Source organism: Astyanax mexicanus, chromosome 24, assembly GCF_023375975.1.
Source record: "Astyanax mexicanus isolate ESR-SI-001 chromosome 24, AstMex3_surface, whole genome shotgun sequence".
In the NCBI taxonomy this organism is placed as follows: domain Eukaryota; kingdom Metazoa; phylum Chordata; class Actinopteri; order Characiformes; family Acestrorhamphidae; genus Astyanax; species Astyanax mexicanus.
This window is the reverse complement of record NC_064431.1, coordinates 26,673,328-26,697,429: the sequence shown is the minus strand read 5'-3', so window position 1 is coordinate 26,697,429 and position 24,102 is coordinate 26,673,328. Positions and strand designations below refer to the sequence as shown.

The window sequence follows — 24,102 nt, the reverse complement described above, 5'->3', positions numbered from 1 at the left end:
GTGAAGAGTCCCTCCGTGACATAGATAAAAGGGAACACATCCTGACATCAGACCGGAATGAGACTCGAGCAGTTTAATGATGATTTGCCACTAGAGTCTCCGCAGGAACGATTCCCAGCAGTGGTGTTGGAGACAGCTTTAATCAGGTCTGAAGGTTTGAATAGAGCCACGGTGTGACCCAAGAACATTCTGCCAGATCCCAACTCAAAGAATCCAAAGTACAGAATCCAAACCCAAGTGCTGAAAGAAAAATTTAAACCTTATTAACTGTATACTTGAGTATTCTCAGTCTGACTGAGCCTAAACCAAATTGCGTCCAAAGTCAAAAACCAAGAAACGTTCTTGTGCTGGCTTGTGCTGCTTGACTGTAGCCTGAAACTTTCGATTCTTTCCCGTCTGAAGCCCAATACATGCCTCAATACATCTCAACATCCCAACCAAGTACTCCAACCTCTAGCAGAATGTAGCTCAAAAACTTTCTGAAACTTTCCACCTGATGGTAGCCTCAAAAAAGTTACCTCAATATTATTTTTTGTCTGAAACTGACAGTAGCCTGGCAATGCTTTAATGAGTCTAAACAAAATAGTTTGAACCCGACATGACACGTTTTTGCCATTACCTTACCCAACTCTAACCTGAACACATTCAGTCTTAACCCAAGCCAATTCTTTCTCAACCCGGCTAAATCCCAACATAAACCTTGTCGCAACTCGACTGTAAACCAAAAACATTCTATCTTTACTCAACTGTAACCCAACAAAACTTACTTTCTCCAACAGTAGCCTCAACATCATCAGTCCCAACCTGATTGCATCTCAACAAAAAACGGTCTGAACTTGATCTGTAGCCCAACAGAAATGGGACCGAACCTCAACGATTGATTACAGAGGCCCAGCAACATTTTAAGAACAATTTTTGCTTGGCAAAATTGTCTTGAGCCTAATCAAATTACCCAAATTCCTAGGAGTTGCCTGAAAACACTGTCCCAGCCCAACTGGATTCCAGAAAACTTCCACGAGACGAATGTAGCTCGAAGACAGTAGATCCCAACCAGAACTTATATTTTATATTACATTATTTTGTCAAACATATTTGCTCACCCATTCAATTCACTTAAACTCAGGTTCCCGTCAGTTCCGTGGCCAAAGATTTTGTGTTGCTCTCAGAAGCTGAGTGAATTCCAGCATGGTACCATCATAAGGCATCTCAGGGCACCTGGCTGTATTTTTAAGTCTGGAAAAAAAAAAACAGCCAGATGCCCTTAAAGGAAAATCCATCACCGCTAGATTATGCCCACGCAATTAGTGTTGACTGACATTCTTGGATTCATTAGAACGAACACCAATCTGGCTAATTTGTTATCACTCTGCGAGCGAGAGATAATGACTTTACTCTTCTTGCACAAAAACATTCCTAAACATGCTTTTGCTTTCGCTGGCCAATTAACAGGCAGCACAATCAAGGTGCTGCTTCTGTAAAATGCGGTAATGACCCGTACTGCTGGCTCCAGGCATCCCGCTAACTCACCACTCGCACACATTCCAACGTTCCTTCCAAAACAGTTGCAGAGAAGACGCGTGTCTAATTCCACAAAATTGCATTTGTATTCATCATCCACCATAGCTGTGTCATAATCATGCTCAAAGCTGCCGGATATTAAACCATCATTTTTGTATCAGCACCCACTTATTTATTTTGTGCTGTCCTTTAGTACAGGTTTATCACAGTGGTCCTTCTGTTATTACCGCTGCAATTTGACAGATTTTCAAATAGTGGTCTGCAGTTGAACCCCTGCTTTTCAGATTTTACTGCTTTCCTGGCATGCAGCTTTCCTGAGCCAGCATGACAGCTCATTAATTCTTGATTATGCCTTATATTACCTACTATACACTGTAATGATGTTATTAGCTCTATAATCAATTTGATATGTATGTATTGCATTCCATGTACCATCATTCTATTTTCTGCATTGACATGAATTAGTCTGTGCTTTAAGATGTGCAAAGCACCTCATTCCCAGTCAGTCATCCAGTCATGCATTTACGAGCCCAATCACTCGTGCATTTATGTGCCCAACCAGTCATGCATTTACGTGCCCAATCAGTCATGCATTTATGTGCCCAACCAGTCAAGCATGTATGTACCCAACCAGTCATGCATTTACTCACCCAACCAGTCATGCATTTACGTACCCAACCAGTCATGCATTTACATACCCAACCAGTCATGCATTTGTGCATTTACACACCCAACCAGTCATGCATTTGTGCATTTTCATACCCAACCAATCATGCATTCATGTACCCAACCAGTCATGCATTCGTGCATTTACGTGCCCAACCAGTCATGCATTTATGTAGCCAGCCAGTGAACGAGCCAGTGACCGAGCCAGTCACTTAGCCAGTTGGGCATTAATTCACCTAGTCAGTCAGTCACACAGCCAGTCATGCAGCCAGTCAGTAGGTCACGCAGCCAGTCAGTCTTCCCTCAGCTGGCCAGTCACCCGACCAGTGAGCCATACTCCGAGCCAGTCACCCATTCAGCCGATTAATTGAACCAAGCACCACTAATTGCCAGTTGTTCAATAGTCATTCATTCATTGTTTCCAATGTTTTGACTGTTTCCTTAAAGCTAAAGAGGTGCAGAGGAGTGAGCCACTAGCAGTTAGCGCTGCTGTATTAAATACTGCTCTCTCTGGAGAACCGTTAGATCTCTCAATTAGCACATATCACCTCCAGCGATGTGCAGATGCGTTTATTGGTTTGGGACGGGGATAGGCAGATATTTTACACTCCAGATTTCCATTTGCTTGATGTCTTACAAATGGATACACCACCGCTTGGTCACCTGATAGCTGCTGCTCCTCTCCTGATACTGAAATGAAAGCTCGGTCTTGATTGTTTTATCGCCTGTGTAAAATGTAAAAGAATAAGGCTGAGCAAGGAAAGAAGAATAGTGTAATTTGGCAGCAGCGGCGGAGTTCATTTCCTCTTCTCTTTCTGTTCTTCTCCTTCGCAGAGTTGCCCGCAGGCTGGGAAAAGATTGACGATCCAGTGTACGGGGTTTATTACGTCGAGTAAGTGATGAAACAACTCAAGTCTTTTACCCACAATGCACCTCTGTTTTCATTAGTTCTCTTTTTTTCTCTTCTAAAAGAATGGTTTGGTGAAAAATCACAGTCTTAAATTTTTTTTTCCTCAGACCAAAGGCTCTCCTGTAGCCGAGACTTGTTGAGTGTGCAAAGTACCCACAGATTTATGTACCTAAAATATATTAAAGTACATTAATATTATGCTTTCATCAAATGTTTGTAAGTAAAATTTGATCATACTTTTTAAAAAGTTCAATATAGTGTATTTTAAATAAATATACTAATATGAAGTACACTTTTAGTTTAATGTAATTCATTTTACTTCTAAAATACTTATTTCCAAATATACTTTTGTTTATTTTTAGGAAAGTATGTAAAGTGCAATGTATCAATGTATCATCAACTTTTTAGAAAGTAAATTAAACTATTACATTGGTCATTTAAAAAATATATATATTTAGGTATTACATTAATATAACAGTTAAAATGTATTTTAATGCTCTGGAATTATAATTAGGAAAATATAAATATTAGTACATGTTAGGATACAGTGTTAAATAACACATTTAAATGTCAATAAAGTATAGTACAGTATATTAAAATATATTTTTATATCCAACGAAGTATATACTAAAAGTGTGCTACTTACAAAAGACAGGAACAAGAAGCATATTTGTACTCTAATGTAAATATATATATTTATAATACATTTCTAATATGCTCGGTGTATAATAGTGATACAGTTATAATACTCATTAAATGTACTATAATTTTACTTACTAAGCATATTTAAAATATAGGCTTAAATACATGAAGTAATTTATGCATATACAAATGTTACTTAAGTATATTTAAAATAGTTCCATTATAGTACAGTTAAGTACACTTTTACACAATTTAAGACTTTTATACTATTTTTATACCAGTAAAATATAATTAGTACAAAAAAGTTGTTCTATTTTAGCGCTCTTTAAATATACTGATTAATAATAATGTGGCTACAGGAACACTTTAGTGCACTATAGCATAATTGTGGATAGTTTACTTTAATCTACTTTTATTCACTAGGGTAAACTCTTTTTAATACCCTTGATTTTTGTAGAAACCATTAATAAAACCATGTGTCCTGTTTAACTTTTCTATATAGTGCATGACCTGCTCTCTCCTTTAAAGGGGCGATTAGCATCATTAGCATCGTAGCGCTAAAGATGCTACAGGAGCTTAAGAAGCTAAAGAGGCTAAACTTCGTACACCAAACACGTCTCTGCTGGTTTATATTTAGACTGAGGGGAAATTTACCTTTTACCTCACAGTAGAACCCTTCGCATACGCTCAGTGTATTCCGAGCCGTACTGCACATGGGGTCGATCCCTCTGTTGATGCCTTTATCATCATGTTTCATATCTCTCTCTCTCTCTCTCTGCCTCTCTCTCTGCCTGCCGGGTACCCTTGGGTGTGTTGCGCTCAAACATGAATGCATTCGTGTGTTTTGATGTTGTTCAAAGCGATCTCTCCCAGGCAGAGAGGGTCCTGTCCCCTCCCCCTCGTTTTTGTCTCTTTTTGAGTGTGTTTTCTAGATGTTTCCCCACCTTATCATTGACTCAGCCCTTTCTCTGCCACTCCGTTGTCAGTATATCAGTATATGATGGGGTTTGGTCTATTATTTAAGGGGTGTGAGGATCAGAGGAAGAGCTGAACCCGGGTCACTGATCTTAGTGTGAATGAAGAGCAGCAGCAGTAATGCACAAATAAGCTTCCAAACACTGACTTCACATTTATCACTGTCTTTATACTATCTCTCTCTCTCTCTCTCTCTTTCTCTCTCTCTCTCTCTCTCAGTCATATTAACAGAAAGACTCAGTATGAAAACCCCATACTGGAGGCTAAGAGGAAGAAGCAGTTGGAGCAGTCTCAGCCCACTGAAGGTGAGCAGGGTGCGAGTTTATGATTGTGTCCATCATGCTAAAAGCTGGTCTTAAAATGTTCTAATTTAAGACCTATTTTTACTACTACTAATAGTACTACTATTACTGCTACTACCTCCTATACCTACTTTACTGTTACTGCCAACTATACCTACTCTTGCTACTAATAGTAGTACTAATATTACTGCTACTACCTACTACAAACAAGTTACTGTTATTAGTTATTTTTAGCAAATTGAAAACCTCTAAAATATAGTCAAGAGGAAGATGCATGATCACAAGCTATCAAACCAAACTTAACTGCTTGAATATTTACACCAGGAGTGAGTAGCATAAAGTTATCCAAAAGCAGTGTGTAAGACTGGTGGAGGAGAACAGGCCAAGATGCATGACAACTGTTAAAATTAAAAACCAGCGTTATTCCACCAAATATTGTTTTCTGAACTCTTAAAACTTTATGATTATTAAATAGTTTTCTTTGTGTTTTTTTTCCCAGCCATTTCTCATTTTCTGCAAATAAATGCTCTAAATGAGAATATTTTTACTTGGAATTTGGGAGAAATGTTGTCTGTAGTTTATAGAATTAAAAACAATGTTCATTTTACTCAAACATAAACCTATAAATATCAAAATCAGAGAAAATGATTCAGAAACTGAAGTGATCTCTTCATATTTCCAGAGCTGTATATACCACTATGCTTACTCTCACTACTACTAGTACTACTACTATTACTGCTACTATATACTATACCTACTTTTACTACTACTATTACTGCTACTACCTTTTATACACTGTTATACCTACTTTACTGTTAGTACTAATAATAGTACTTTTACACCAGCTACTATGCCTACTCTTATTACTAGTAGTACTACAACTATTACTGCTACTACCTACTATACCTACTTTACTGTTACTGCCAACTATACTACTCTTACTACTACGATTGTTACTGATACGTATATTACTTTCTGATGCTACTACTTCTAATACTGTTGTCAATACTATTAATAATACTCATAATTAATAAATACACTACTGCTACTACTATTACTACTACTGCTAACAGCTACATTATACTGCTGCCACTGTTACTTCTATAACTGCTAGTAGTACAAATAATAATAATTACTATTGTTACTGACTATTAAAACTATTACAGTACTCTTCCAGGATTACTTCCAATAAAACAATATTATTGCTACTACTACTATTATTATTATTATTATTACTACTACTACTACTACTACTACAGTTGACTGATGTTGTTTGTTTTTAGTATGTTGTTATGTTAGTAGTAGTTATAGTATATGTGTATTTATTGTTGTACTGTTTTTGATGTTTTAAATTCTGTGACTTGTTTTTAAACACTGGCTGCAAGCCTATTATGGTCATAAGATTTTTTTTTTATTTTTTTTTTTATTTTTTTTTACCACCAGTTCCAATTTTTGTACCTAGAATTGAGTACAGATTTAATTTTTTTTTATTATTTTGTTTACTACACATAAATACCCTCTTTAAAAAGGATTGGCATTGGGTAAAACTGATGCTAATCCAGCACATTTCCCACGACCTTGATTTTTTGTGTTTTCAGACTAGGGTCATGTTTCACAGATTGGGAAGCTTCACTATTAAACTGTGCTTTTATCGTCAGCGTGTGATTTCCAGTATTGCTATTAGAGCTCTGCTGCATCCATATTCCATATTTAACATGTCCTGCAGAGGCCCACTTTAAATGCAGGTTGCCCCTCATGGGACGTTCGGCTCAGGCCCTGTTTCCAGCCTGCTCAGCTAAACGGCGCCTCCTTCATTACCCTGTTTTTCCCCCTCATCTCTCTCTGAGCTCAGCGGGACATCTGTTAAAAAACATTATCCTGATATCGACCTGCGGCCGGCTGAGGGCACAGGACGGGAGATGTGTGCTCAGAGCTCTGAAGGCCTAGGGCAGAGCTCTTGTCTTGTTCAGCAGTGATGGCTGACCTTGATTGTCTGGGTATATTTTGGTGTAAACATGTACAGGGGTTGGACAATGAAACTGAAACCCCTGTCATTTTAGTGTGGGAGGTTTCATGGCTAAATTGGAGCAGCCTGGTCATTAATTGCACATTATTGCACCAGTAAGAGCAGAGTGTGAAGGTTTAATTAGCAGGGTAAGAGCACAGTTCTGCTCAAAATATTGCAATGCACACAAAATTATGGGTGACATACTAAAAGAGGAGTTCAAAAGAGGAGAAGTTGTTGGTGCACGTCTTGCTGGTGCATCTGTGACCAAGACAGCAAGTCTTTGTGATGCATCAAGAGCCACGGTATCCAGGGTAATGTCAGCATACCACCAAGTAGGACCAACCACATCCAACAGGATTAACTGTGGACACTGCAAGAGGAAGCTGTCTGAAAGGGATGTTCGGGTGCTAACCCGGATTGTATCCAAAAAACATAAAACCACGGCTGTTTAAATCACGGCAGAATTTAATGTGCACCTCAACTCCACCAGAACAATAAATTATTGTGGTCTAAAACCAGGTGTTTCAGTTTCATTGTCCAACCCCTGTATATAAATATACACACACATATGGTAAGGATGTGTTTCCCTCTTCTCCTCTCTTTCAGAATGGATAGAAGAGCACCCGTCAGGAGCGCCGCTAGCCAGCTATGCTAACCACCAGGAGACGTACCGAGAGCCGGGCTCCGCCGCGCCACAGATAGCAGCTAAACGTACGTCATCTTCACTTACAGCCACTTATAATCTGCAGCTGATTCATCCACACAGTACAGGCACAAGTATTTACACACCTGTTGGTCCATTGAATCCACAGACTATCAAAGTAGTTTATGATGTTTTTGTTAGACTTAGACTTTGTTAGGCTTTCTATTAGATTTTTGGTTTCAGCATTGCTGTGAGGATTTGATTGCATTCAGCATTAAGTTAAAATTGGAAAAAAAAAAACACACTTCAACTCTCCCTTCATCTGTCTTTTTTTTCAGTGCAACTCTTCCTATATTTGTCCATCTGTTTCCCTCTATAGCTCTATCCCTACTTTCTTAGTCTTTTTTCAGTACGACTCTTTCTCAAATTGTATCTCTCCCTTTCTTTCTTTCTTTCTTTCTTTATTTTTTTTTCTTTATTTTTTTCTTTCTTTCTTTCTTTTTTTTACTCTATATCTCTCTCCCTCCTCTCAAGGAGTTTCCATATAGATTTTTTCTCTACTCTTTTATCTCTTTATTGCTCCTCTCTTTTTTCTTTGTTTTTCCTTTCTCTATTCCTTTCTTTCTCTCTCTCTGTCTTTCCCAGTGCAATTCGTCTGCTGTCTTTCTTTCTTCCTTCCTTTTTTCTTTCTTTTTTATTTGTCTTTCTTCCTTTTTGTTTTTTTTTTCTATCTATAGCTCTCTCCCTTCATATAAATCTTTCTCTAGTGTTTTTTTATTGCTTTCTCCCTCCTTTTCTAACTTTTCGTCTTTTCCTCTCTTTTCTTCTTTCCTCTCGTTTTTCCTTTCTCCTTTCTTTTCTTTCTATCTACAACCCCAACTCATCCTCATTCCTGAAAACAATTCCTTTACCTTTCTCTGTCAGACTTTTCCTAGAACTCTCTCTGTTTCTTCTCTGTACAGCTCTCTCCCTTCTTTCTTTCTTTTTTCTTTGTCCTTCCTTCCATCCTTTCTTTGTCTTCCTTACTTTCATTCTTACCTATCTCTCTTTTTTCCTCATCTCTCTCTCTCTTCTGTCTTAATACCACCATTCCTTATAGCTCACTTTTTCTCTTTTTATAGTTTTGTCTGTAGCTCTTATGATGTTATACCATCATCCACTAGTCCTACTGATCTAAGATCATCTCCCATCTTTTTTACCCAACACTTAACCCCAGTCTTCTAAAACAAGAACCAGCTCGTGTCCAGAGAGTGAACTGTCCGACAGTTCAGTACGAATGTCACTCATTCCCCCTTGCTGTGTGTAATTGGGTAATAATTGCATTTTTACAAATGCGTTCTCCTTTGACATTACTCAGTGTTCAGTCCAATTTATCAATGAATAATTCAGAGCACTTTGAATAATTTAGCGAAGATAATTGCTTTGCTCTGCTGGTAATGTAGGAAATATTTGTAGGCAGAACGTATGAAAAATATTTGGGTCCTCTAGTTTCCCATAAAAATGACGGTTGTTTCTGGTAATGTTACATTTTATGCAAATCAAATCATGTGTTTGCGTCATGTGAGAAAAACCCCGTGTTTAGCTTCATTGATTGCTTATTGTTTCCTGCAGGAGGGAAGCCGTTCTTTACGCGAAACCCAGCCGAGCTCAAGGGCACCTTCATCAACACCAAACTGAAGAAGAGCCGCCGCGGTTTCGGCTTCACTGTGGTGGGCGGAGACGAGCCGGACGAGTTCCTGCAGATCAAAAGCCTGGTGCTGGATGGTCCGGCGGCCTTGGATGGCAAGATGGAGACGGGTAAGAAAAACAACTTTCTTTCTGTGTTATACTACCATACAATAGCCCTATCTTAGGGGGACATCTGTAAAAAATATATCACATTGAAAAAACCAGGGAACCAGTGAGTTTTTTTTTTTTTTTTTTTTGCTTTCTCGGTCACATGACATCGCGTTGTTAGGTGATATCAGGTTTTGCATACGGATCACGATGGCGGCATCTGAGCGCTCTAAAAGACACTGAAGCAGAGAAGAGACACTAATTCTTATTTCGCAAATCGAAAGTACAGTCCTCAACCACAAAGTGTGGGAGTCCGTATGGAAACGCGCCTGTGAGCTGTGTCCATTTCCACTCGCTGTTGTGTTTTACGTGGATCTCCATGGAAACGTGCGCCCAAAGTGTAATTATGGTGCGTGGCAGTGGACAAGTAGCTATTTTATTAAGGACGAAGTGACGAAACTCAGAGTTGTGCGTCTGGACAGGAATACAATTTCAGTAAAAACAGTAGGTAATTCAGCCTGTAATTTTCACAGAGGACGAAGTCTGAGACAAAGACATACATGGTTGTTCCGGATGGGAATAAAATCACAGAGGAACCCCCCAAAAAAAGAGAAAATTACCCCAGGACCCTCGGAGAAACAAACCCTGTCCGGATAGGGCTACTGTTTAATTGTTCAAAGTCTGTAGACATCTGTTTTGTCTAGTACATATTCTGAAATCAAGGCTATACATAGAAAATTACCTCCTTTGTTGCACCTAGAACAGAGGTATTGAGTGTAGAGATGCCATTCCAAAGAACACAGTTCTGGGGGTATTTAAAAGCCCTATATTAAATACCCTATGGCATTGGCCATGATGGTTTTAGGCCCAAGATTAGGTCCTCCAGACCATTCCATTCTGTCAGCAGTGGATGCACCTTACATTTGTTCAATAAAGTGTTTAATAATAAGTATTAGGAGGGTCTACAGTTTGTAATCGTATGTAATTCAAACAGTGTTCTAAAAGAGAATCTGTAAACCAGTGTACTGCACATATGATCTCTTAAGGACCACCACCTTTGTCCTTTCTTCAGGTGACGTCATCGTCAGCGTAAATGACACCTGCGTGCTTGGCTACACGCACGCCCAGGTGGTCAAGATCTTCCAGTCCATCCCCATCGGCTCCATGGTGGACCTGGAGCTGTGCCGGGGCTACCCCCTACCCTTTGATCCCGATGATCCCAACACCAGCCTGGTGACATCTGTGGCCATTGTGGACAAAGAGCCTATTATTGTCAATGGCCAGGAAAGCTACGACTCGCCTTCCAGCCATGGCAGCCAGTCAGCCGGGGCTGGAGGCAGCCTGAATGGCTCCAGTGAACCCCCACGACCCCGCAGTCCATCCGATGAGGTGGCCTCAAACAGCTCCCAGGAGCGTTACCCAAGCGACGTGGTGACACTGGCGTCATCCATTGCTACGCAGCCCGAGCTGATCACCGTACACATGGAGAAAGGCGACAAGGGCTTCGGCTTCACCATAGCGGACAGCCCGTCCGGTGGGGGCCAGAGAGTCAAGCAGATTGTGGATTACCCGCGATGCCGAGGGCTGCGGGAAGGCGACATTATTGTTGAGGTGAACAAGAGGAACGTGCAGAACCTTTCCCACAACCAGGTGGTGGACATGCTGAGCAAGTGCCCCAAAGGAAGCGAGGTCACCATGCTGGTCCAAAGAGGTGAGTGGTCATCTAGTCATTTAGATCTACCTAGCAGAATTGATTTGGTCTTCAATTGATTAGTTTTTGAAGAGTAGCCCAACTCAAAGGGTGCAATGAGAAGGCTTAATTGTCCAAGCTTCAGGAAGTTTACAAGACCCATATCTAAATGATTGAGAAAGCTCTTGTTGTCCAAGTGTAAACCTGGACATACGGGCACCTGCGTAATTCACGTCATTAAGTCCTTGAATAGCAGTGTCCAACGAGTGGTAGTGGGATTTGTGCTCTTTCTCCAGCAGAGTCTGAAAGAACGTTGAATTAATGCCTTTGCGCAAGAAAAAAAGATCCAAGGCCGTCCGCACAGGTCTCAAAAGCTTCCTGAATTTGCATTGTCAAGGCAGTAATTGGAAAGGTTTCAGGGCCGTCACAGGCTGGCCTGTGTGGATTATTAATTTGATGAATTGAAAAACCTGTTATCAGTTGTTTTAGGCTGTAAATAGCACAGGAATTGCAGTCCTGGAATTCAGCGATTGGCGAGGTCACCACTTTCCTCATATTATTAAACCTTTCACTTAGTAATTGTTGAAGGAAAATTCCTGTCAGATGAGTATGCGTCAAGCCTGTGTCCTTTGTGCTGTAGCGTAGAATTCTTAGATGTTTCTGTAAAGCAAGCAGATTTGCACACTAAAGACTTGAGACTAGAAACACATCACTTGACTCTGACTTGAACCCTAAATACTTGAATCAGATTTGCACCCTAAAGACTTAAGACATTACTCTTACCTGCATCCTAAACATGACTCGGACACAAGTCGTAAAGATATGAGACTACAGACTCAAGAGTTGACTCTGACTTGCTCTCTAAATACTTGACTGGGATTTTCACTTAAGGACTTGAGACTTGACTCTGACTTGCACCCTCAACCTTCGACTTGTATTTTCCCCCTAAAGACTTATGACTTTACGTGAGACTTGAATCTGAGTTGTATCCTAAAGACTTGACTTGGATTTGTTCCCTAAAGACTTGAGACATGACTCTGACTTGCAAGTTGTAGAGACTTGAGACTAAAGACTCAAGACTTCACTCTGACTTGTATCCTAAACCCTTGACTTGGATTTTCCCCTAAATACTTGAGACTTGACTCTGACTTGCACCCTAAACATTTGCCTTGGATTTGCCCCCTAAAGACGTAAGACTTGACTCTGACTTGTACCCTAAACCATTGACTTGGATTTACCCCCTAAAGACTTGAGACTTGACTTTGACTTGCAAGTGGTAGAGACTTGAGACTAAAGACTCAAGACTTGATTCTGACTTGCACCCTAAACTGTTGACTTGGATTTGCCCCCAAAACAGAGACCAGAGAGAGACTCTGGACTTGACTTGGGCTTGCACCTCAACTTTCCCCAAGAGGAGTATGATGTAACAGAATATTACAAACCTAGTTCTTAGCTTTTCTGGTTTTATCAGCAGTTTAAAATATATTTCTGGTGTCATTGGGCAGAAGATACATTGTTTAAACCCGAGGATGACTTCAGATCGGTGTGTGCCTGCGAGCAGTTGGGATGAACCAGACTCGAGACACCCCCTGGTGGGTGGATCAGGCCAGCATGTTCTAATTATTCGCTGCTCTTGCCTTAACCTTAATTATAGCTCTCTGTGTCAGACAGCAAATCACACCACTCCACTCGCTCTCACGCACATTAACAGAGAAAGGATGTACTTGATAAAAGCAAGGTGATTCTTGCATCTCCTAACGTACCAACAGAATATGTGAAGAAGTATTGGAACACCTGCTAACTCATCATTTCTTCTGGAATCAAGGGTATAAAAAAAAGAGTTTAAACCACTTTAGTTGAAGTAACTGTGTCTACTGTTTACTAGGTTTTGCACCCTAAAAACATGATTCTGTTTGTCACTCTAGAGACTTGAGATTAGACTCTGACTTGCATTTTAACACTTAAGACTTTACTCTTGACTTGTATCCTAACACTTGGCTCAGATTTGCACTCTAAAGACTTGAGACTCAACCTCAAATTTGCAACCTAGAAACTTGAGTCTAGACTCTGACTTGCATGCATAAAACTTGAGACTCTACTCATGAATTGTATCCTAACAATTGGTTCAGATTTGCACCCTAAAGACTCTAGGCCTAACTCTTATTTGCAACCTAGAGACTTGAGACTAAACTCTGACTTTCACCCTGAACTCTTGACTAAGATTTGAGACTCGAGACTTGATTCTAATTTGCAACCTAGAGACTTGAAAATAGGCTCTGACTTGCATCTTAAAGACTCGAGACTTGACTCTAATTTGCAACCTTGAGACTTGAAACTCGACTCTGATTTTCAGCCTAAACTCTTGACTAAGATTTGCACCCTAAAGACTGGAGACATGACTCAGTATTCCATGTGACTTGCTTCCTAAACACTTGACTCGGACACATAGCATAGAGACTTGAGGCAGGGAAAGTCTTTTACTAGATTTTGGCTGCAGCACTCCTGTGTGGGTTTGATAGCATTCAGAAACAAAGGTCCACTGCTCCACAGATCAATAGAGCAAGGGGGCTTTATAGCCCTCTAGCTAGCCCACGCCTGGCAATAGGGGTGGTGTCTATAGGTTCATGCATATTTATCTTCATGGGTGCCATATTATATTGGCAGTACTTCTCTATCTTTTCAATGTTGACAATAAGTGAAATGGAGTAAAATAACCACCAAATGTATTCATTAGAAGGAGTGTCCACACACGTGTGTACATGTATTGTACAGTGTATACTGTATGATATACTGTATAATATACTAATGCAGTTTTAGATATATAGAGAAGGCAGCTCAGTGTGTGTGTGTGTGTGTGTGTGGTTTTAGTCCTCTCTGTGGGTGCGCTGCTAATTGACTAGAGCGGTTATGAGTCCTGGATCTCGATCAAACAGGAAGATTCAGCATTGGCTCACAGCTTGTGTTCTTTATAGGATCTCTGTTATAACAAGCTTAACTATTCTGTCTGTGTGTGTGTGTGTATGCATGCTTGTGTGTGTGTGTGTGTGTGTGTGTCTGCATGCTTGTGTGATTGTTTGCCATGTTAAACCCAGCAGTTTTAGTGGCTATCAGTGTTGTGTGCTGTTTTTTTTGGTTGTTTTTTTTAAACATTGTCTGTCTTTTGCTATCTTCAGTTGATGGATGTTCTATGTATCTAGGTTGCTCATGATTGGCTGATGCGTGTGTGTGTGTGTTTGTGTCTGTGTTGTGTTAATTCCAGCAGTTTTCAGTAACTATCAGTGTTTTTTTTTACCTTCTCTGTCTTCTGCTATCCAGAGTTGATGAATGTTCTGCGCGTATAGGCTGTTTATTATTGGATGACATGATGTGTGTGCGTGAACCAAGAGGTTTTGGTTGGTGTAAAAGTGTTTCCCGAGGTGGCATCACTGATTGGCTCTAAATGCCACTGCACATAATACACACTGAGTGGAGTGCATGCCTCTGTTGTGCCTGGAGAAATCAGTCATGTGTGTGTGTGTGTTTGTTTGTGTTTGTGTGTGTGTGTGTGTGTGTTTGTGTTGTTTGCTCATTGTCACATGACTTTTGTTTTAGTGCTTTGTAAGGACCCTAGTATTCATCAGTGAAACATACAGTAGTTTAATTTGCACAGATATTAGTAACGTAAGTCCGCATGGGCTTTACATTTGGTTATATATATATATATACATATACATAGAAAAAGAGAATGATGGTTGAAACAAATAAAAGAATGGGGCGATGTTCTCAGGAGCTCCGTGAATTCCAGCGTGGTACCTTGATAGGATGCAGCACCTGTCCAGTCGTACAGTCGTGAAATTTCACTACTCACTACTAAATATTCCACAGTCAACTGTCAGTGATATTATAACACAGTGGGAGAGACTGGGAACGACAGCAACTCATATAAACTGTCAGTGTAAAAAAAAAAACAAAAAAAAAAAACACCCTAATTTGTGCAAGCATTAGTCTTCTAGACCCCTTGCCCGAGTCCATAAGGTCAAGTCAAGTCAAGTAGTTTTATTGTCAGTACTGCATATGTACAGGACATACAGAGAATTGAAATTACATTACTCTCATTCCTAATTTTATAGCAGGTACAGATAATAGATATAATAAAAGAAAGAATGGGAGACACTATGGGTACAATACAGCAGGGACACAATAGACATACATGAGACAAAAACAAGGTGCAGTATTGGTGGGGGCGAAATAGATATATAAATATAAGTAAAAAGAAATAGATTTATAATCCAAAAGAGTGGGAGACACTATACGTACCAGACAACAAGACACAAAAAACATAAGTGAGACGAAAGACAATAGTGCAATATTGATGGTGATTGAGATGGGAGGACAGTATAAATAGAACCCGTATAACAGTAGTGCAAATATGGTATAAAGCTTAAGGCTGGTAAAGTGAATGAGTGCGTAAAGTACTTAAAAGTTCACAGTTTTTGGGGAATGAAAGTGCGTACTGACAGTGCAAGTATAGCAGTGGTGCAGGTATTGTGTGTGTACTGCAAGTCCGATTGGAAAGGGACCAGTACTTTGTGTATTGTAGTGCAGAGTTTCAGTACTGTATTAGTGGGGAGTCAGGATGCTGAGTGAGTGTGTGCTGGGGGCAGGATTGGAATGGGGGGAAGAGCAGGAAGAGAGTTCAGCATCCTCACAGCCTGATGGATGGGGCTGTCTCACAGTCTGCTGGTCCTCGCCCCGAGACACCGCAGTCTCCTCCCTGATGGCAGCAGGCTGAAAGCAAAGGAAAGCATCTAATATAACCCAGGATGTTCACAATGACCAGCAAACAGCATCAAATCATCTCAGAACATCTAAAAAAAAATGAAAATAAAATACATAAGAACAAATATCTACTTTTAAGCTCACGGCATCCAGACCTTTCAACAAAAGAAAAGCACAGGATGAACGGCAGCGATAGGCAGCTTTTGCACAAAAGGAATTGATTTAATGCTCTGGAATGAAAGGGGCTAGCCGTTCTCTCTGCACCCCTTCGCATTAAGCTTTTTTGCTGACCGCGCACAAAGCAATAATGAACGGCGTTGTTTTCTCGGAAAAGCAATGAACTTCCAAATGCGCCGGAGATCCGCGGATCAAAACCCGGCGGAGCCAGAGGACTGCAGAGCTGTTACCGCCGCTGCCGTTGATGGTGGATTTATTATCATGCTGGAGAATATTATAGGGGAAAATGGTTGCTATAACGATGATGGGGTGCTTTCTCCCCCCCCCCCCATCCTTTTTTCATGGGGGGCGGAGCCCTGTTGCACCTTGTTTCCATGACGATGGCCTTCTAAGTATTGCACGGTGGGGAGGGGGTTAGGTTATGATGAGGATGATGATGATGATGAAGATGATGGAAGAGACTGACGGACCTGCGCTTACACACACACACAAACACACACACACACACATCACACATATATGCTCTGTGAACTGATGCTTGGCTAAGCTGGTTATCGAACACCTTAATACAATACACTGACATGCCAAAAGTTATAGTGTTACCTTATGGGATGGCTTGGGACTGCTGACACCTGGAAAGGCTGTGAGGTGATATCTTGTGAGTGAAGTCTAGTAGGTACTAGATTGATGGCTAGGTAGGATATTCCCTGTTGGGCGTTGTGCAGGAATTTAGCGTTCCTTTATTCACAGTGTCATAGGTTTACAGGGAATAAGGCCCAATCCCATTTCACCCCTTGGCCCCTACCCCTTCTTTTCGAGTGTAACCCCTTCCATTGGAACAGAGTTATAAGGGGAAAGGGCTGAAATCCTCCCCCCTAATATTCGGGACAAACCTTCAAGCACCCGATACGTCATCAGGAGCGCTAAAGTTCAGCAACCTAGCTGCTGATGATTAACTAGTTAACTTTAGGGCTTTATTTTGTATGTCTTCAGAAAGAAGGGAAATTGGTGCAGACATTAATTATTATTGTCCATTTCTTAATCCCTCTGTGATGTGGAGCTGAAATTAGCTTTGATTTAGCTTTTAATCTATTTTATTTTTCTGTTCCGCCTTAAAAGCTGTAGGTCCTGCTGTCTGTTGCACTATTTAAGGTGGAAAGGGAGAGTTAGCTAGCTAGCTAGCTACTGAGACAAATTACTAGCAATCTTTTTTGTTTGTTTTGTTGCTTATTATGAAGATTATTATGAAGATTATGCTTATTTGTCCATAAAACATTGAAACTACACATTAAACTATGGTAATATAGTGCTAATCATCACTTTCAACAAGGAAAATACATGGCAAAAGTCATAGGACAGTCAGTCTATATAGAATATAGGGTAGTATAGCATAGCGCTGAGAATTACGCAATTCAATTAGCTCTAAATGAAATTTGCATCACCTGACCTTTCCTAATGATCACTGAGAACAAGCCGTAGCTGTAAAAAGCTAATTATGATCCGAGACCTTTGGTACTTGGATCTCTCGGGGTGCCCAAACTTTTGCCTGCCATTGTATAGAATTATCTTTAGTCAAAGGCGTGAAGTGGTGCCCTGTCTGTTGCCTGGGAGACCGCCTGTGTCTCTTTGCTATATGTCAGTCATCGCCAGATGGGCTGGACCGTAAAAATTTGTCCTACACACACAGAGACACAGACACACACACACACACACTCTCTCTATCTCTCCATCATAATCTCCTCTCATTTAACACTCCGATTAGTTACTGCTGTGCCTGACGAGGCTCACACTGTTCTGAGACCACCACACACACACACACACACACACAGACAGATATTTACACACAACCAAACACACACATTTAATAGATTAATTCCATTTAACACAAAATGCAGAGAGTTTCCAACCTGTAGCTCTGTGTGGGCTTTGTTTAAAAAATAAAAAAGGCCCCTCAGAGACCCCATAAAGACCCACTGTGTCTAATCTCATGCTAATACCCATAAAAAACCTGAAATTAAAGAAAAAGTTCTTATGGAACTTAAAAGGAATTAACAGTAACTCTAAAGTAACTTTTATAACACAATGCATGCACAAAAAAAGTGTTTTAACACCTTTTGATAGATAGATAGATGGATGGATAGATACATACATACATAAATACATACATACATAGATAGATAGATACTTTATTTATCCCGAAGGAAATTTAGGCATCCAGCAGCAACAACACAATACAATAAGAAACATACTCAGACAAATCAAAACACAGAAGAATAGAAAATATATAAGGCTATAAAAAAAAAACTAACTATACAAGGTAAGGATCTATCTGTAAACGGAGCAGTGCAGTAGATGTTGCTAATGGTCATAAATAATTAAATAATTAACAGAGTAAAGTGCAATGTGCAATGACATCGATTATGAAAGTGACTGATGTGACGTAGAAATATAATATAAATATAAATATGCATACGTTAGAAGACAGTTCTAAAAAGAGAATGTGAAAATGTGAATACCCAATCATGAGTAAAGTGTACTTGAATGTAAGTGAGGTTGGGGAAGTGTTAATATAAATAATTAAGTGGTTGAATAATGTCCATGTGGTGTGACTGGATCAAACTCAGTCGGCAGATTTATTGTTTCTTCAGAATCCAAGTGAGTTTATCATGCTCTTGTTGGAGTAACTGTCTCTACTCTCTCTACTCTCCAGTAAGGGAAGACCTCCACTACGTTGTTCTATGTTTTGTAGCATTGCTGTGAGAATTTGATTGCGTTCACCACACTCAAGACGAGCATTAGCAAGGTCAGGATGTTGGCTGGTCACCACTTGGTTCACCTTGAACTAAGCTTAATGCTGTGGGACTTTATATTGTTCTGGCATGGAGCCAATAAATTCATGTTTGCATATCTTCTACCTATTCTTTTGGCAAGACTTCTAAACTTTCTCAACAGGGACTAGACAAACTTTTGTGTGTGTGTTTCGTACATTAGGGGTGGGCGATATGGCCCTAATGTAATATCATGATATTTTATGATATTTTTACTATAACGATACTCTTGGCGATATGACAAAACACTAAATTAAAAACATTATTTCAAGAATCCACTACTGCAGCAAAATGAAATGAGTGATATGACACGATATTTCAGGGTATATATCACGATATTCATAAAAGTTGGAGATGTTATTATGTATGATAAGATATGGCACACCCATTTCAATTAGGAAGGGGTGTCCACAAACTTTAGGACATAAAATTAGCTTAGTTTTGGTTGTCTGGCCTTATTTAAAAAACAGCCTTTCTTCTTCATCTTCAATGTAAGTGGGCGGAGCTGTGTGCAGATTTTAGGTGGGTATATGTAAATGTGTTGGTTTTGGGACATCAAACAATCCTGACCCATTTCGCTGTTTATGTTTACATTCAGGGCATTTAGCCAATGCTCTTGTCCAGTGCTTACAGAATGGCTTCCCTGACCAATTAAACAATATCCTGAGGAGGGGTGGGCGGGGTTAATGGTGTAGCTCAGACTCTGGGTTTTTCATTGGGCGATCACTTTAAGAGCTGTGAGTCAGGAGGACAGGGTCAAACAGATCTTCCCATGGGTTGTGTTCCTGTCTTTTTCTGTGCTCACCTTGCGTCCGTCCTCGTGCTGTGTGTGTGTGTGTGTGTGTGTGTGTATGTGTGTGTGTGTGTGTGTGTGTGTGTGTGTGTGTGTGTGTGTGTGTGTGTGTGTGTGTGTGTGTTTGTGTGTGTCGGCCAGCCCCCTCGTTTGCTTTCTCCTCACACAGCAGCTCAGTGCTGGCATCTGTCTTACCTCCATTCCTCCCCGGCACACATCACATACTTACAGTGAAGGAGGGAGAGAGAGAGAGAGGGAGAGAGAGAGATAAGAGAAAAATGGAAGGCTAAAGGGAGAGAGATGCCGGGAAAAAGGAGAAATGAGAAGGTGGGAAAGGGTACAGTGAGAAAAAGAGAGAAAAGAAAAAAAAAAAGGTGAAATGGAAAGAAAAGAGAGGGAGGCTAAGAGAATGGGACAAAGAGGAACAGAGAAAAGAGAGAGAGAAAGGAAATGAGTGAAGCACAAAGAGATGCAAGAGAGACAGAAGGCAGTGAAGGACAGAATAGAAGAGCGAAAGAGAGTCAAAGAGAAGGGGCAAACTAAAAAGGGAGAGACGGGAGTAACAAGGAGAAATGAGAGGGAGGGAAAGGAGACGAGTGATACAAAGAGAGGGAAATGAGACAAAGGAGAAACAGGGAGAATGGAGAGATGAGAAGAGAGAAAATATTAGGAAATTAGGAGAAAAACAAGAAGAACTGAGAGAGGGATGATGGGAAGAAGATGAAGAGAGAAAAGAGAAAGAATGAGAGGGGAGACAAAGAGAGGCAAAAAGAGAGATGCGTGAGAGACATAGAAGGAGGTGAGAGACTGAAGAGAAAAGTGACAGATAAGATAGTGATAAGAAAAACCATAGATAAGGAAGAGAGACAGAGAAGAGAAAGAGACACAGGGAGAAGAAAGAGAGATAAGAGAGAGATAGAGCAACCAGGAATGTAAAGAGAGAGAGAGAGAGAGAGAGAGAGAGAGGGCAGAGAGATGGATAGATAAGAGAGACTAAAATAAAAAGGAGGGAGGGAGTGAAGAAAAGAGACCGAGAGAACAAAGGCTTGGAGAGATAAAGAGAAAAGGGAGAAATGGGGAGAAAGAGCAAAGTGAGAGAAAGACAGGGTCACGAAAGAGAGACAGAGAGAAAGAGAAGAGGGAAAGAAACAGAAACGAAAGAGAATACAAGGAGAGGGTGAGCGAGGGATCAAAGGGAGATACATGGAGGTGAGAGACGGTAGAGAGAGATGGGAGAAAATGAGAAGTAAAGAGATGGAAGAGAAATCAAGGAACTGGCCAAAAAGATGAGCGAGAGATAGAGGGAAAGAGAAAGAAGGAATACGTGAAAGAGAGGGGGCGGAGGTGCAGAAAGTGTTAACATTTAATGGCCTGCAGCGCAGCTGGAGAGGCGGAGGAAGAGGATGAAGGCAGCTGAGGAAGAATGTTTGGAGGCTGAAGGCTGGACTGAGGGGGGCGTGGTCTCGGGTCTGTGGGCAGTAGATGAAAAGAAAAGAGAGGCTCAGGATCCCCATAGAGTTCCTCTCATTAAAGCAGAAGTCTACACAGTGTTCTCCTGAACCCAGACCAGGCTCAGCAGCCAGAACAGGTTCTGTGTTTAAAGGGCCCAGAGGAGAGTTGTGTGATACTGACTGGGAAAAAATGACATTCTGTTATTTTGTGGTTCTGTAAAAAATTGTATTTCGATATAAAAAATAGCAGAACAGATTTTCTTATTGTATCAAGCAGCAGTTTAGCCTTGCCCATTAACACTGCTTTTATTGGGTTCTTACAAATGGCCCAGTACAAGACAGCCAATCAGAGCGTTGGTTCTTTCGTCAGGTTTTTACATAAGACCCAGTATATACAAGACAGCCAATCAGAGCGTTGTTTTTTTTTATCATGTTTTTGTTGCATAATTACAAGACAGCCAGTCACAGCAAGGGATCTTTCATCAGGTTTTTGCATAAGGCCCAGTACGTACAAGACAGCCAATCAGAGTGGGGGTTCTTTCGTTAGGATTTTGCTTAAGGCCCGTTACGTACAAGACAGCCAATCAGATCGTTAGTTCTTTCATCAGGTTTTTGCATAAGACCCAATAAAAGACAGCCGATCAGAGTGTTGGTTCTTTCGTCAGGTTTTTGCTTAAGACCCAGTACGTACAAGACAACCAATCAGAGCGGGGGTTATTTTATCAGGTTTTTGCTTAAGACCCAGTATGTACAAGACAGCCAGTCAGAGCGTTGGTTCTTTTGTCATGTTTTTGCATTAGACCCACTAAAAGACAGCCAATCAGAGCAGGGGTTATTTGGTCAGGTTTTTGCATAAGCCCCAGGAAAAGACAGTCAATCAGAGTGTTGGTTCTTTCGTCAGGTTTTCGCTTAAGACCAAGTACGAACAAAACAGCCAATCAGAGCGCAGATTCTTATGTCAGGTTTTTGCATAAGACCCAGTAATAGACAGCCAATCAGTGTTGGTTCTTTCGTCAGGTTTTTGCTTAAGACCCAGTATGTACAAGGCAGCCAATCAGAGCTTGGGTTTTTTCGTCAGTTTTTTGCATTAGGGACCAGTATGTACAAAACAGCCAATCAGAGTGGGAGTTCTTTTGGGGTGAGTTTTAGAGGGAGTTCCAGGACTGACCATCCAACATCAGTACGCGTATCTGGCACTAATGATGCCATTAGGAGACTAAATGCGATCAAATCACCATGCCTAATGCCAAATTTGAGCCAATATAAGTATAAAGCCCACCAGCAACAAGCTTGTGAGTGCTGGAAATGCATTGTTTGTCTTTTGGTTGAGTTGGAGTGCCAAACCAAACCATCCAACCATCCATGTACATATATGTGTGTTTGGCTGAATGCCATCAAATCATCCTACCCTTTGCCAAACGTTGCCCAGAGTGGCATTGAGCTATGTAGCATTGGAATAATTTGGAATGAGTTTAGTTGCCAGCACTTACCCCCCAACATCAGTAAGCCTGCTTGACTTCTGACTTTACTGATGCTCTTGTGTTTGTGAATGCCATCAAATCCTCACAGCAATGCATGCGCAGCGTAAGTTTTGCTGTCTACTGCCAGAATTTCCGAATTAACTGAAGGAGCTAGTGCTCTCAAACTTTTGGATGTGTAGTTTTACGTCTTGCATAATATCTCACTATGAATCTGGGGTTGCTATTTATGTATGAACATCATTTATACAGGGGGACTGTCGGACCCCCACCAGGAGAGAGAGAGCGAATAAGCGAAAAAGAGAGAGTGTGCAAGAGTTAGGGGTAGGTGCACATCTGTGGAATACTGAGGCTGAGTTAGAAATCGGGCTTGATGTTGAAGCGTTTACAAAACAGCATGAGTGACAAAGAGAGAGAGTGAGAGAGCGCGAAAGATAGAGATAGAGAGAGCGGGCGAGAAAGCAAGAGAGAGAGATTTGCTTCCAGCTGTTATGGGTGGTACGTTGCTTGTTGTGATGCTTCAAGGATGTTGACGTACATTTGTCATGTCAATCAAGTCAGTATCGATTTCAGCAGTGGGCGAGAGACCTGCAGGCAGACAGAAGGCACCCAAAGAGAGACAGGAGAGAGAAAGAGAGGGAGAGAGAGAGAGTGGCGTGAGAGCAAGAGCAAGATACAGGAAAGAAATTGAGTGAGGAAGACTGGGCGAGAGAAATTGCGAGCGAGCGAGTGAGGGATGCTGATGCACGGCAGCCTGATGTGGAGGGGGAGGGTGAAAGAGGACGGAATGAGCGGGTGAGCAAGCAAGCGAGCGAGTGAGAGAAGGAGAGAGAGCGCGAGAGAGGTAGGAAAAAAGGAGTGAGAGCGAGGGGAGGAGTGCGGAGCGGCTGTAGAGGCAGGAGGAGCTCTGCTGAAGATGGTTTCAGTACGAGGGGAACTGACCGTCGCCTACAATTTAATGTTCAGTATCTTGGATTCCTTCTCTATGGGTAATAGATTTTGCTCTCTCGCGCACCCTCTCTCTATTGCGCACTCTCTCGCACACTCTCTCATCTCTCTCTCTCTCAATCTGTCTTAATTTCCCTTTTCTCTCTCTCTCTCTCTCTTTCTCTTACTCCCACTATCTCTCCCCCTTTTTACCCTCTTTGCTGTCTCTCTCGCGCACCCTCTCGCACTACCCCTCTCTCTCTCGCGCACACTCTTATCTCTTTCTCTCTCATTTTCTTTCTCACTCACTTTTTATTAATTTTCTCATTCCCTTTCTTTTTTCTATATATTCTTTCACTTCTCCCTCCTCTTGCTTTTCTTTTCTCGCACCTCTCACGCTCTTTCCATTCTTTCTCTTTTTTCTTCATATATCTCTTTCTGGTGCTCTCTCTTTTTTCTCTTTCTTTTCTTCCTCTTGTTATACTCTTTGAATATCTCTCTCTCTGTTTGAGTCTTTCTTTTTGAATCACTCTCTCTCTCCTTTTTTCATTTTCTGTTTC

At 40.9% G+C, this 24,102-nt stretch overlaps 2 protein-coding genes across 11 annotated transcripts in view; one reads left to right on the top strand and one right to left on the bottom strand.

Annotated features, from left to right (window-relative positions):
- LOC103029679 (solute carrier family 2, facilitated glucose transporter member 9-like) overlaps positions 1-24,102 on the bottom strand; it is a 1,095,244-nt gene that overhangs the window by 634,900 nt on the left and 436,242 nt on the right. The window lies entirely within an intron of this gene.
- magi1b (membrane associated guanylate kinase, WW and PDZ domain containing 1b) overlaps positions 1-24,102 on the top strand; it is a 205,967-nt gene that overhangs the window by 138,915 nt on the left and 42,950 nt on the right. For all 6 annotated transcript variants that reach the window (XM_049471426.1, XM_049471423.1, XM_049471424.1 and 3 more), the window contains 5 exons: positions 3,019-3,076; positions 4,931-5,016; positions 7,628-7,732; positions 9,276-9,461; positions 10,513-11,151. In XM_049471426.1, coding sequence (XP_049327383.1) covers positions 3,019-3,076; positions 4,931-5,016; positions 7,628-7,732; positions 9,276-9,461; positions 10,513-11,151 — 1,074 coding nt within the window. The remainder of the gene's footprint in view (positions 1-3,018; positions 3,077-4,930; positions 5,017-7,627; positions 7,733-9,275; positions 9,462-10,512; positions 11,152-24,102) is intronic.